The 15,757-nt window shown below is 36.8% G+C and overlaps 1 protein-coding gene across 5 annotated transcripts in view; it reads right to left on the reverse strand.

Annotated features, from left to right (window-relative positions):
- SCAI (suppressor of cancer cell invasion) overlaps nt 1-15,757 on the reverse strand; it is a 125,147-nt gene that overhangs the window by 10,395 nt on the left and 98,995 nt on the right. For 4 of the 5 annotated variants that reach the window (XM_070452794.1, XM_020874274.2, XM_020874267.2 and 1 more), the window contains 3 exons: nt 10,438-10,510; nt 7,277-7,450; nt 6,987-7,087 (listed from right to left, as the gene is read on the reverse strand). In XM_070452794.1, the coding sequence (XP_070308895.1) occupies nt 6,987-7,087; nt 7,277-7,450; nt 10,438-10,510 (348 nt within the window). Of the gene's footprint in view, nt 1-6,986; nt 7,088-7,276; nt 7,451-9,564; nt 9,709-10,437; nt 10,511-15,757 lie in introns of those variants that run through there. The other variant, XR_011482757.1, reaches the window with a different exon arrangement.

The following is a 15,757-nucleotide window of genomic DNA, read 5'->3' on the forward strand; positions in this document are numbered from 1 at the left end:
TTTTCATTTTACCACACTAAATACTATGAGGAGTAACAATAATGAAAAGTTCAAAATTCCTAAAAAAAAAAACCAATAAAACCAGGAACTGGAAGGGGGTTACTGTACTCGGAACAATTCTCTCAGCTTGCACAAGGCTCAGACACATCTAAATTCTGACCACATACCTCTAGAACAGAGAATATGTATTGAAACAGGGATATATGAAAGAGACCGCAGAGAAATAATAGGCTGAAATAAGCCTGCACCTGTATGCTAAACATCACTTTACTAAAGCTCCCTTAAAAAGCTTAAAAACAAGCCATGGAAACATCAAAATGTTCAAGTAATTTACTCCTGCCAGGACCAAAGCCCAACAGTTTTTAAGAAAAACAACAAAATCCAGAATTCAACATTAGAAAATTTACAGTGCTCAAAGTCTAACAAAAATTACTAAACATACAAAGAATTATAAATATGAAACTCCTAATTAAAAAAACAATAAAAACAAACCTATAAATGATAGAGAATACAGTATTAGTTGGTAAAAACTTCAGCTATTCCTATTCATTTACAGAACAAAAGAAAAAATAAATATAAGGAGGAGAAAAATGGAAAATATTGTAAGAACCACAAAGAACTAGAGATGAGAAAAATATAATCCCTGAAATGAAAAACTCAAGGATTAGAGGATTAACAGCATATTAGTTACTGCAGAAGAAAACATCAGTAAAGTTGAAGACAGCAGCAGAAACTAAGAGAGAAAATAGACAGTTTTTAAAAAATGAAAAGCATCTAAATAAACCTGCTTTCCCTTTAAAAAAGGAAAACTGAAGAGAAAATCAGGACCTTAAGGACAATATTAGGTCATTTGACATGTATGTAATTGATGTCCCAGAAAGAAAGAAAGAGAGGAGTGAATAAAAAATGTTTGAATAAATTATGGCTGAAAATATTCCAAATATCTTAAATAGGTTGATATTTAGACAGCTTCAAGATGCTAAACAAACCCTGAGAAGGAAGAAAACAACAAAGAAATGCATATCCTGGTACTACATCATAATCAAACTGTAGGAGGCTAATATAAAAACCTTAAAAACAGCCAGAGGAAAATACACATTATACATTGCAATAATAGAACAATTATTCAGAAAATCAGTAAGGATATAAATAACTCGAATAACATAAACCAATGTGATTTAATAGGTATTTATAGAACTCCTCATACAATAGTAGCAGCATATATATTCATTTCAAGTGTCCCTAGGGAGGTAACTGGGGACTTCACTGGCAGTCCACTGGTTAAGACTCTGCTTCCAATGCAGGGGCCATGGGTTTCATACCTGGTCAGGGAACTAAGATTGCACATGCCATGCAGAAAAAAAAAACAAAAAACAAAACAGTAGGTGCTTGCCTTAGAAGAGAAAAAAGGTTTTGGATCTAAGTTTCAAAACACAGAAATTAAAAGAGCAAATTAAAATCGAAGTAATCAAAAAGAAGAAAACTTACAAAGTATTAATAGAAATAAATAGAAAAGAGACAAACAGTAGTAAAAAAAAAATCAATGAAAGCAAAAGCTCTTTATTTGCAAGGATCATTAAAATTAAAAATCCTTTAGTTAGACTGAAAAAGAAAAAAGAAACTTAAGAAACATTACCAATATAAGGCATGAAAGATCACTACAGAATCTACAGAAACTAAAAGGATAATAAAATATTACCAAAAATTTTTTGGCAATAAACTAGACAAATGACTTGCAAGACACAAGAGATTAAAATTGACTATGAAGAAAAGAGAAAACATGAATAGTCTTTGAAATTGAATTCATAATTTAAAACATCCCCCAAAAGAAAACTCCAGACCCAGATGGTTTTACTGATGAATTCTATCAATCGTTCAGGAAGAAATAATGTCAGTCACAAACTCTTTAAGAAAGACAAGAGAATGAAATATATTCCAACCTAATTTATGAAGTCAGCACCACCTTGATAACAAAATCGCATTAAGACATCACAGGAAAAGAAAATTAAATACCATAATTATTCATAAAAACAGACACAAAAATCCACAATGAAGTATTACCGAACTGAATCTAGCAATGCAAAAGGATAATACATGACCACAAAATATGTTTAGCTCAGATATACAATGTTGATTACTGTTAGAAAATCAATCAATGCTATTCACTATGTTAAAAGAATTAATGTATATCAGAGTAATGCAGAAAAAAGTATCTGACAACCTTTCATACCCATTCCTGGTAAAAAAAAACAAAAAAACTCTCAGCAATAGTAACAGAAGTGGAAAGAGTGACAGATTTTCTCAGGCTCCAAAATCACTGCAGATGGTGACTGAAGCCATGAAATTAAAAGATGCTTGTTCTTTTAAGAAAAGCTATGACAAACCTAGACAGTATATTAAAAAGCAGAGACATCACTTTGCAAACAAAGGTCCATATGGTCAAAACTATGGTTTTCCCAGTAGTCGTGTATGGATGTGAGAGCTGAAGCTATAAGAAGGCTGAGCGTTGAAGAAATGATGCTTTTGAATTGTGCTGGACAAGACTCTTGAGAGTCCCTTGGACAGCAAAGAGATCAAACCTGTCATTACTAAAGGAAATCAACCCCGAATATTCATTCAAAGGACCGATCCTGAAGCTGAAGCTCCAATACTGTGGCCACCTGATTCAAAGAGCTGACTGACTGGAAAAGACCCTGATGCTGGGAAAGATTGAGGGCAGGAGGAAAATGGGAAGACTGAGATTGGATGGCATCACCAACTCAATGGACATGAGTTTGAGCAAACTGTGCGAGACAGTACAGGACAGGGAAGCCGAGCATGCTGCAGTCCATGGGGTTGCAAAAAGTCAGACATAACTTCACCACTAAACAACAACAGTCAATCTGAAAAAGGATATCTATGAGAAACTAACAATTAACATTATAATTTATGGTAAATGATTAATCCTCCCTTAAAATCAAGAACAATGCAAAGCTAATCCTTTTCATTACTTCTATTAACCATTTTGCTGTAACATTGAAATAAATAAAGCACACATATACATAAAATAAAACACAAACAGATTGGAAAGGAAGAAGTAAAACTGCTTTTGTCTGAAGATGACATGATCATGTACCTAGAAAAATCTTAAGCAATATATTAATACTTCAATTTAGCAAGATGCAGGATACAAGGTTAATTTACAAGACATCAGTATATCTATGTCTTAGCAACAAAAATTGGAAAGTGAAATAAAATATATAATTCTACGTACAAATCATCCCAAAACTTAAAATACTTCAGAATAAAATTTAATGAAACACATATAAGACCTATATGATAAGACCCACAAAATACTGCTGAGAAACTTAAAGAAGACCTAAATAAATAGGGAGATATATCATATTAATTAACTGGAAGACTTAATATTAAATACAACTCTCCACAGATTGATTACACAGATTAAATGCAATCTCAATCAAAATGTAAAGTTGATGCTAAAATTCACATAGATATGCAAAGGATCTAGAGCTATTAAAATACTTAAGGCATTTTGATGGTAGGAGGGACTTACATTATAAGGATTTCAGCACTTACTGTAAAGCTGCAATTTATCAAGGAAGTAGTATACTGGAGGAAAAAATGCTAGTGGTCAATGGAACAGAATTTAGAATCTAGAAATAAGACTATACATACATGGTTGAATGATTTTCAAAAAACAACCAAATTATCTCAATGAAAAATGGATAATCTTTTCAACAAGGGACACTAGAACAACTCCACATACATACGGGAAAAAAATTTTAACCCTTACTTCACATTGTAAACAAAAGCTAACTCAGAACTAAATATAAAAGCTAAGACTATAAAACTCCTAGAAACCATAGGAGAAAAATCTTTGTGACTTGGAGCTAGGCAGAGACTTCTCAGATAAAACACACCACGAAAGGAAAAAAAAAAAGATCAGTTCAAATTTCATCAGAATTTTAAAAGTTTGGTCTTCAAAAGCCACTGTTAAGAAAACAAAAAGGCAAGCCACAGAATAGGATAAAATATAACTAATAAGCACCTGAAAAGATGTCCAATAGCCTCATTCATCAGTGAGATGCAAGTTTAAACTACACTGAGATACCACTATAGATGCACCAAACTGGTTAACATTTAAGACTGACCAGAAAGAGAAAAACAAATATCATATACTAATGCATATATATGGAATCTAGAAAGATGGTACTGATGAACCTATTTGCAGAGGAGCAAAGGAGACACCCTGCTTATTTAACTTCTATGCAGAGTACATCATGAGAAACGCTGGGCTGAGTGCCGAAGAACTGATGCTTTTGAACTGTAGTGTTGGAGAAGACTCTTGAGAGTCCCTTGAACAGCAAGGAGATCCAACCAGTCCATCCTGAAGGAGATCAGTCCTGAATATTCATTGGAAGGACTGATGCTGAAGCTGAAGCTCCAATACTTTGGCCACCTGATGCGAAGAACTGACACACTGGAAAAGACCCTGATTCTGGGAAAGATTGAAGGCAGGAGGAGAAGGGGATGACAGAGGATGAGATGGTTGGATGGCATCACCAACTCAATGGACATGGGTTTGGGTGGACTCCAGGAGTTGGTGACGGACAGGGAGGCCTGGCATGCTGTGGTTCATGGGGTTGCAAAGAGTTGGACACGACTGAGCGACTGAACTGAACTGAAAGGAGACACAGACATAGAGAACAGATTTATGGACAATTCTGGGTGGGGATGTATAGAGAGTAACACGGAAACATACATTACCATATGTAAAACAGATAGCCAATGGGAATTTGCTGTATGACAGGGTTTTCAAACCCGGCTGGGTAACAACCTAGAGGAGTGGGATTGGGAGGGATGTTTAAGTAGGAGGGGACATGAGTAAACCTACTGCTGATTCATGTTGATGTTTGGTAGAAACCAACACAATACTGGAGAGCAACCATCCTTCAATTAAAAATAAATAAATGTTTAAAAAATTTAAGACTAAAAAAAAAATTTAAGACTGACAACATCATGTGTTGGCAACGGTGCAAAGCAACTTTCATATGCAGTTGCTGGGAAAAGAAAATGGTACAGCTAGTTTGAGGAAAAGGTCTGGCAGTTTCTTATAAAACTAAAGACACATATATCCTATGGCCAAGAAAATTCAAAACAGAAGTCTTTGGAAAAAAGATTTGTATGGGAATGTTCATGGCCACTTTATCTATAAAAGTCAAAAGTTTAAATCTGCCCAAGTATTCATCAAAAAGAGAAGGCTTAAATAAACTGTGACATATTCAGAAAATGGATCTACTCAAAAGAATGAGTTATTTCTGCATGAAACAACACAGATGAATCTTAAGAATACACTTGATCAAAGAAGGTTTACACAGTGTAATTCAAGTACACTGTGTAAATAGCTGACACTAATTTGAAATGAAAATAATAACAGTATTGCCTGTGGGATAATGGGTAGCAGGCTAACTAGAAAGGGATATGGAGGAAGTTTTCTGGAATGATGCTATGTTGTAAAACTTGACTGAGGTTTGAGTTACAAAGGTGTATGTATTTTTAAAAAATGATTTACTTTTATTGAAGTCCCAAGACATATGTATTTGTTAAAACTCACCTAATGGTACACTTTAATTCTGTGTATTTCATTATATGTAAAGTTTACATTAAAAAAAGAAGCAAAAAAATAAATACATAACTATAAAATCCAGTTATTTATTTGCATGATGAAGTGTTGAGGGGTAAAGACCACAGTCTACTTCAAAATGCATCAAAAACTGAGGTGAACTGATGAATGAAAAAAAGAGGCTGATAAATGTTAGACGTTAATAGTTACATGACTACACAGAAACCAAACTACTTAGAGGAAAACAGACCAAAGTCTTGAACATACTCTTCATAAAGAACACATATGAAAAGTTGTTCGATTTCAACAGTCATCCCAGAAATGACACCTGGAACCACAAGGACCTACTACTTAACACCCACCAGATTCACATGAAACATGAGGAATAACAGCAACAGGTGTTGGCAAGGATTGTTGTTGTTTAGTCGCTCAGTCGTGTCTGACTCTTTGCAACCCCATGGATTGCAGAACAGCAGGCTTCCCTGTCCTTCACCATCTCCTGGAGCTTGCGCAAATTCATGTCCAATGAGTTGGTGATGCCATTCAACCATCTCTTCCTCTGTTATCCCCTTCTCCTTCTGCCTTCAATGTTTCCCAGCATCAAGGTCTTTTCCAATGAGTTAGCTCTTCATATCAGGTGGCCAGTTTTGGAGCTTAAGCTTCAGCATTAGTCCTTTGAATGAATATTCAGGGTTGATTTCCTTTAGGATTGACTGGTAGGATCTCCCTGCAGTTCAAGGGACTCTCAAAGTCTTCTCCAGCACCACAGTTCGAAAGCATCGATTCTTCAGGGCTCAGCCTTCTGTATGGCCCAACTCTCACATCCATACTTGACTACTGGAAATAGCAACTCTTACACATGGGTAGTGCAAGGGTAGACTGGTACAGCCAGGCCGTTAACTAGTAAGGCTGAATACACCTGTACTGTCTGACCCTGTAATCCACTACTAGGTACGTTCCCCAGAGAAACTCTGTATGTGTGCCAAGTAACTGATGAAAGATTTCACAGTGGCGTCATTGTTAACAATAACAAACCAGACACAACCCAAAGGGCCATTATCAGAAGATAATGAGTGACATGTGACAAAACTATAATGACAATTACAAAATTCAGGGTTTTAGTTTCATTTGAGAAGGAGATAAGATCAGGAAGGCCCCTTGAGGGGCCTCAAAAGTAATGAAAACTTTCTGCTTCTTAAACTGAGTGGTAGATACTCAGATGTGCCTGATATTGTTCATCTTCAAACCTTACATATTAATGTATGAATATTATTTTGGATCTATTCAAAGTTAATAAAGGTAAAACATGATTCTTAAATACCTAAAATGGCAGGATTAATCTTTAATGATATTGTTTGCCTACCCGAAAAATCTTGTGCATCCTCATGGTGGCTGAACAAAAGATAAATCTTGTGAGAAGCAAGCGAAGAAATTCATCTCCAAAAAACTGGAGAAATGCCTGATCTGTAAAGAGGAGAAAAGTGATGGTAAAAGGATACTTAAGTGGAAAATACATTTCAAAAGGGAATAAATGTTCAGGAAAACCTTCTCAACTTTCCTACCTTCAACAAATACCATTACATCAAACAATTTCAACAATTTTAAACCAGGATAGTACATTTTGTTAAGTGTGCAGTTAGAGTAGTAGGGTACCTATTGAACGTGAATGGGTCAGTAGCTGGGCAATGTCGCGGTTGATTTTTCGAAGATATTCTTGACACTTTTCCCATAGGCCTCTACGCATGCTTGACAGTCCAGAGACAAATAGGAAGGCCATTAGAGGATTGTTCAAAAAGAGAGTGAACAGGCTACCTCGTTGAGATTGATCTGTAATAACAAACATGTTAAATATATAGAAAACAGTTTCACAAAAGAGAGGCATTTGAGGAACATCTTAATATATATGTATAAAATTAATGATAATTATAATGTTAACATTAATAATGTTATATATATCATTCATTATATATATATATGCATATCATTAAATTATAATTCAGCCAAGTAGATTTGGCCTAGAACTACAAAAGTAAAGCCCAGGTATGTTGGTTTCTGCTGAACAAACTTAAGATAGAGCCTCATCAACTTAAGAGAAATGGAAAACGAACATATTCCTTTGCTTTTTCCCCTCCAGCTAACAACTTCCATGCAAATATGGCTAGTGCTGGATCATGGGCAGCTCCCGATGGAACCCTCTGAGGAGCACTAGAGCTGCAAGTTAGCTTCATTCTCCTTTGTTAGTTGCTCTTTCTTTACCTGTCCCATAAACATCAGTATTCTCTCTCTACACACTGTTGATATCCCCTATGCACATAATTTTGGCTATCACTTATGTGCCTACTAATTCAGAGTTCTCTAGCTGCAGCCTAACTGAACCCCTTAGCTCCAAAATGGCACTGTTCTATGGCAGCCACCAGGCACTTCAAAAGAGTGTCCAAACTGAGACACACTGTGGAGTGTAAAACATACATGGGATTTCAAAGACTCAGTACGAAAAGATGTATCGCTAACCTTAATTTCACCTGTTTGACTCTAAAGACTTTTAAAAATGGTATTTCTAGTAGCTACGAGAAAACTTAGAATCATACGCATGATTCCTATTATATTTCTACTGGACACAGTAGCTCCCGACTATGACATTTAACCTAACTCTCAAAGGTAACCTCCAACTCAACATGTTAAACTTAAGACTCAGAAGCAAATTCTTTCCCCTTATTTGTTCTCTTACAAATCTTATCCAGGATCATCATTTCCACCAGCACCTAAACCAGACACCTGGAAGTCCATGCTTCCCTCCTCTCCTTGATTCCCTCATCCTGTCCATTACCAAATCCTCTTGGTTCTCTGGAACGACTGTCTTCTTGAGCCAGCTAACAAGTCATTGTCTTTACTCTGGCCACCATCATCTCCCCATTTTCATCAGATCTCCTCTCCAATTCATTCTTCACATGTTCACATGCTATTTCTTTGTTGCTGCTGCTGCTGCTAGAACACTCTTATTCAACCATATTTCACTCCTATCTACCTGTTTAATTTTATGCATCCTTCAACTCCACTTGAGACATCATTTCATCCACTTTCTTAACACTCAAGGGCTGGTTAGGCATTCATCTTACTGTACATGTGCTTCATCCAAGCAAACACTAAGAGCACCCGCAGCAATTGTCTGTTAGGTTATCTGTATTTTCTACCTAGCACAGTACCTGATAAAATGTTAAACAAATGTTTGTTGAATGAATGAAGTAACTCTTGGTTAAAGAGAGAACTGTAGACTTTAGATAACAGAGGTGCAGGAATCTAATTTGACATTCCAAACACTTTGGTACTGGCCAGCTTTGTGTCCAGGTGGGACACATTTTAGGGACTAGAGGTCTAAGTTTTATAGCCCAAAAGATAGGATTCTGGACTAAGACACATTAAGGACATATATTTAAATTAAGCACATTATAATAATGATGATAGTTAACACATATTGAATACTTGCTGTGTACTCAGAATTCTTTAAGGAGGTAGATACTATTATTATCTCCATTTATTAGGAAAGAAATGAGGCACAGAATGGTTGAGGAACTTCCCAAGGTCACACAGCTCGTAGGGGGCAGAGTTGGGACTCAAATACGATCAATTTGCCTCTAGAATCTGTGTTTTTACCCTCTTCACAATAAAACCTTTCTGATTAAATAATCAGGGTAGTAACCCATTTGTTCATGCAATTTAAAATAAAGCTGTTTCGTGACAGGAAAAACCCGACAGCAAAAAGTACTCGCCATTGGAAGGGGTTACAATTCTTCAGAAATGGTAAGAAACAGGTTAACCAAGTCCTCAAAGCGGGAGAGTTTTACCGTTGTTTGAAGGTAAGTTCTATCCCTCAGTAATTTGTCTTCTAGATACATGAACTTAGTATTTCTACATGTTTTTCCCTGTTAAATAGCAGAACTTACCTTAAAACAACGGTGAAAAGTCTCCAGCTTCTCTCGGGCATTCAAATGCTGACCATCACCTCCTGTGTCAAACTACATCAGCAGACAGGACTTCTGGCTGGGAAGTAGCAGTAAAATGCCATCCCCCACAGAGAGACACCAGCACTGTTCACGGTTAGGAAGATAGTGAAACAGTGACAAGCACTGCTAAAACAGGAGTAAGGCTTGTTTAGTATCTTACCTAGCTTAACAACTAGGCGTTAGAATTAGATTTTATGTGTTGCTTACTGAGGACAAATTATTCGAGACAAAAAAATTTTCATTTCTCAGCCACTTGAGAAACGTCAAAACACTGACCTGTCTCTCTGGCACGTTGAGAAGAGGTTTTTCTATGTTAAAAATACAGTGATGTAAAAATGTGAATAAAAGAAACCCTTTAAGTTGTGCCAGCTAGGTTATCCTAATCCTGGGGCATGGATTAAAAAGTGTCCTAGACCAGATTTCTCATGGTCTTAAAAGATACTTAAAATACATAGCCAGACATCGAAGAAATCGTACTATGTGGATGAAGACAAGCACACCTACAAAAGAGATTTTAATATTCACAAATCTTAAGTTCCCCAATAGCAAGCGAACCAAAACCACTCTCTTCTCAAGGACGTTTTACCAGTTCTTTTAGACCTATCTCAAGGCCTAACTGTAGCCCATTCAGGAAGTCTGATTGTTGGCAAGACTTTTGGGTTTATTTCAGACTGATACTTGCCACATTAAACACTATAAACCAACAACTGACCATTATAGATGGGGGAGATAAAGATCAGATCAGTATTATTCAAAATGAAGATGTAAGTTGATTTGCAACCTATGGATATAACAGGGAATCAAAGTACATACCTTGTAAAGCTTTTGGATAGGCTGTAGGAGAAAGCAAGCAGACTAGTGGCTGTCCAAATAAGTTTGTGAAATTCTGTAATATACAAGAATTTAAAACTTTCATTAAAGATTTGACCAATGACAGTTACTCAGTAATTTTCCAAAGCATATCACTAGTGTATAGATCAGGTTCTTTTACTCATAAGTAGATGCAGAAACATCAGTAACGGCTGAAGAGGCTGTCATTCAAGTATAACTAACATGCATAATAGGCTTTCTTAAAATGGTGACATTTATTAAGCGAACTACGATTTTTAAAGTAACGGCACACACATGGGTGCAGTGTTACAGGGAGAGGTGACCTGGCTGTTTAAGAGGCCACTCCACTGAGCAGCACACCTAGGGTTTACAAGGGCAGATATGACACGATCTAGATCTGGCTCTCAGCCTCACAGGCCATAAAACCTGACTTACAGGTATGTGAAGGCTGGATTCATCTCTCGCTGTGAATCATGTTTGTAGATTGTACAGAATGATGCATAAAACCAGAAGGTCAATGTGCTAATTTACGGTGAGAATTAAACTGACATTCACTACTCCTGCATGATTAATACTGTCCTTTCTATAAAGGCAGAGCTACATGAGAAGTAAAATCATAAACAGTGTTGTAAAACAACAAGAGAGATAAAACTCCTAGGAGTAAACTTAATAAGAAGGGAAAAAACACCAAAACAACTAAAAAAACACTTTTGAATGATAAACATGAAGACTTGAACAAACAGAAAGACATACTATGTTCTTAGAGAGAAACCCATTCTTAAGATGTCATTATACTAATTTATTAAAATTTAAATCAACCTTAACATAAATGGCCACAGATTTTTTTTCCTCCTGCAATTCAAAGAAATTATAAAGTGCATTTGGATAAGACACATTAGCCAGGAAAATTCTGAAAAAGAAGAGCAGGGGGACTTGCTTGGCGTTCCGTGGTTAAGAATTCCTGAATAATGCACTTCCATTGCTGGGGACACAGGATCAATCCCTGGCTGATGAACTAAGATCCCACATGCAATGTGATGTGGTCAAAAAATAAATAAAAATAAAGCTAAAAAGTTTTTTAAAAAGAGTAAAGAGGGGAAACTAGACTTATGAGATACTAAAGCATACTTTAAAGCCTCAGTAATTTAAAATATATGCCTTCGCATAAAAGGAGGCAGAAAAACCAATGGAAGAAAATGAAGAGTTCAGAATTAGACCCTGAAATAGATGAGGCTTAAGGATATATGATAAGGTAAGGATGATGGTTGGGATTGGCAGGAAAAACTGACATTTATCTAGAAAACTCCATACTTCACACCAAAATCTAGGATGAATTTCTAATATAATCAATTTAAATGTAAAAAATAAAACAGCAACGGTGCTCAAAGAAAATATAAGAAAATAAGGGTAACTTCTCTAATCTAGAAGATCTTCCTAACGATTGTAATTAAGATTAACAAACCCATTACAAAAACCAAAGGCTTGTGAATTGTAAAATACAGCATAAACTAAAGCAAAAGCCAGAAGATGAACCGGGGAAAACATCTGCAACTCACTTTAAAAGGATTAATCTCGTTAATATAGAAAGAGCTTTTCCAAATCCATAAGAAAAAGACCACTGTTTCAATAGAAAAATGGGTAAAAGGTAACAGGGAATACAGTATTGACTGATTTTTATATATGTAATCTCCTTGCAGTTTTCAGATAAACTCTTTTGGTAGATTATTCTATAGTAGGTGTATTTGCTGCTGTTCAGTTGCTCAAGGTCACATAAATGTCTTGTGGCCTGTTATAGAACGAATTGGGTATTTCTGACATTTTACACTGCTCTAGAATTGTACCAATTATCAAAGTTTAAAAGAGCTTACTGGTGAACTCAACTTTACAACTTTAAAATAGGGCATAGTATCTTTTCAAAGATCTTTTTTCTTCAATAGATACTCACTGAACCTACAAACTAGATATTGTTATAGATGCTAGGGGTACTGCAGTTAAAAAAAAAAAAAAAACAACCAAAACAAAAAAACAGATTAAAAAAAAAATCCGTCTTTCTGGAGATAACATTTAGATGGGGGTGGAGGTGGGAGGTAGCAACCTGCAGTAAACAAAATAAAGTTATATAATATTACAGAGGTTGACAAGTGCTACATATGCAAAGACAGCCGAGTACAGCGAGCAGTAAAGCAAAGATTCATAATCAGACTGTATTTCAATTCCAAATCAGCCATCCTGTGCCCTGGTTTTATCAGTAAAACGGGGTTAACAGAAATAACACATTGGGTGGCAAGGATTAAATGCGTTAGCATTTGTAAAGTGCTTAAAATAGCACATGGTAACAGAAGCTAACTGTATGATTATGAGAAAAATAAAGAAAGGTGACTAGAGTGCTGGGAAGGCATATAATTTTAAATAGGGCAATTACAAAAAAGTGAACTAAAATGGATAGGAATGGGCAAATTTAATTCAGATGACCATTATATCTACTACTGTAGGCAAGAATCTCTTAGAAGAAATGGAGTAGCCCTCATAGTTAACGAAAGACTCTGAAATCCAGTACTTGGGTGCAATCTCAAAAACAACAGAATGATCTTGGTTCATTTCCAAGGCAAACCATGCAATATCACAGTAATCTAAGTCTATTCCCCAACCACAAAAGCCAAAAAAGCTGAAGTTGAATGGTTCTACAAAGACCTATAAGACCTTCAAGAACTAACATCCAAAATAGATGTCCTTTTCATCATAGGGGAGTGGAATGCAAAAAAGTAGGAAGTCAAGAAACACCTGAAGCAACAGGCAAGTTTGGCCTGGGAGTACAAAATGAAGCAAGGCAAATGTTAGCCAACAGTTTTGCCAAGAGAATGCACTGGTCATAACAAACACCCTCTTCCAACAACACAAGAGACGACTCTACACATGGACATCACTAGATAGTCAACACTGAAGTCAGATTGATTATATTCTTTGCAGCCAAAGATTGAGAAGCTCTATACAGTCAGCAAAAACAAGACTGGGAGCTGACTGTAGCTCAGATCATGAACTCCTTATTGTGAAGTCAAGTCGGCCTTAGGAAGCATCACTATGAACAAAGCTAGTGGAGATGACAGAATTCCAGCTGAACTATTTCAAATACTAAAAGATGATGTTGTTAAAGTGTTGCACTCAATATGCCAGCAAGTATGGAAAACTTGTAGTGGCCACAAGACTGAAAAAGGTCAGTTTTCATTCCAATCCCAAAGAAGGGCTATGCCAAAGAATGTTCACACTACCACACAACAGACTCATTTTGCAGGCTAGCAAGGTCATGCTCAAATTCCTCCAAGTGAGACTTCAATAGTACATGAACCAAGAACTTTCAGATTTAGAAAAGGCAGAGGAACTAGAAATCCAATTGCCAACATCCACTGGATCACTGAAAAAGTAAGGGAATTCCAGAAAAACATACACTTCTGCTTCACTAACTACGCTAAAGCCTTTGACTGTGTTGACAAACTGGTGAAAATTCTAAAGAGACAGGAATACGAGATCACCTTATTTACCTCCTGAGAAGCAAAAGTTGGAACTGGACATGGAACAACTGACTCGTTCAAAATTGTGAAAGGAGTACATCAAGGCTGTATGTTGTCATCCTGCTTATTTAACTTATATGCAGAGTACATCATGCAAAATGCCCGGCTGGGTGAAGCTCAAGCTGGAATCAAGATTGCTGGGAGAAATATCAATAACCTCAGATATGCAGATAACACCACCCTAACGGTGGAAAGCAAAGAGGAACTAAAGAGTCTTTTGATGAAGGTGAAAGAGGAGAGTGAAAAAGCTGGTTTAAAACTCAACCTTCAAAAAACAAAGATCATGGCAGCCGGTCCCATCACTTCATGGCAAATAGATGGGAAAACAGTGGCAGACTTTTATTTTCTTGGCTCCAAATTCACTGCAGATGGTGACTGCAGCCATGAAATTAAAACACCCTTGCTCCTTGGAAGAAAAACTATGACAAACTAAACAATGTATTAAAAAGCAGAGACATCACTTTGATAACAAAGGTCTAAACAGTCAAAGCTATGGTATTTCCAGTAGTCATGTACAGATGTGAGAGTTGGACCATATAGAAGGATGAGCACCAAAGAATTAACGCTTTCAAACTGTGGTGTTGGAGAAGACTCTTGAGAGTCCTGAGGACTGCAAGGAGATCAAATCAGTCAATCCTAAAGGAAATCAACCCTGAATATTCACTGGAAGGACTGATGCTGAAGCTGAAGCTCTAATACTTTGGCCACCTGATGCGAAGAACTGACTCACTGGAAAAGACCCTGATGCTAGGAAAAATTGAAGGCAGGAGGAGAAGGGGACAAGAAAGGATGAGATGGTTGGATGGCATCATTGACTCAATGGACATCAGTTTGAGCAACTCCAGAAGATGGTGAAGGACAGGGAAGCCTGGTGTGCTGTAGTTCATGAGGTCACAAAGAGCTGGACACAACTGAGCAACTGAACAACAACAAAATTAGGGAAAGCTCTATTAAGAGGCTTCAGTTGATTAAACACCTGGAAAACAACAAGTGTTCTTTGGAAGAGGATTCACGGTTGAAGGAACAGACCACAAAGATCCTAAGCAGAAGACTGCCAGGTATGTCTGAGGAGCAGCAAGATCTGTGTGGCTGAAGAGAACTGTGATAAGGAGACCACAAGAGAAGATCAGAGATGCATTTGGGGGTGGGGAAGCAGCGTGAGAGCAGAAAGCATGAAGCCTTTACCCTTAGTAAGACAAGGATCCTTCAGAGCAGATAAGTGACATAATCTGATTTATAGGCACACCCTGTAGGAGAGCAAGGGCAGGAGGAGGAAGCCTAGTTATGAGGCTACTGCAAAAATTAAGGGGAGAGACGATGGTGGCAGTGAAGGTGGTAAGATTCTGGGAATATTAGTTATAACCAAGAAAATATTCTGAAATGGATGTGGGTGTGAGGGAAGGAAAAGTTCAGAAGGAAACTAAGGATTTGGGCTAGGGCAACTATAAAAGGACAATAGTCATTAACTAATATGGGGAAGTTGGCCACAGAAGAGGTCTAGAAACTCTGTCCTGGGCATGTTAGCTTTGCAATCTCTATTAGAGTCGCCAATGAGAGATGTGGAGTAGGTAGATTATATTTGAGTTTGGGGTTAACTGAGAAAGATTTGGGCTGGTGATATAAATGTGGAAATTATCAGCACAGAGATAGTAATTAAAGTCATGAAACTATAAGGGCATCTAGGAAGTCAGCTGTAGATAGAAAAGAAGAGGAACAAGGATGGAGCCCAGGGTATT

Source organism: Odocoileus virginianus, chromosome 2 (assembly GCF_023699985.2).
Source record: "Odocoileus virginianus isolate 20LAN1187 ecotype Illinois chromosome 2, Ovbor_1.2, whole genome shotgun sequence".
Lineage (NCBI taxonomy): Eukaryota > Metazoa > Chordata > Mammalia > Artiodactyla > Cervidae > Odocoileus > Odocoileus virginianus.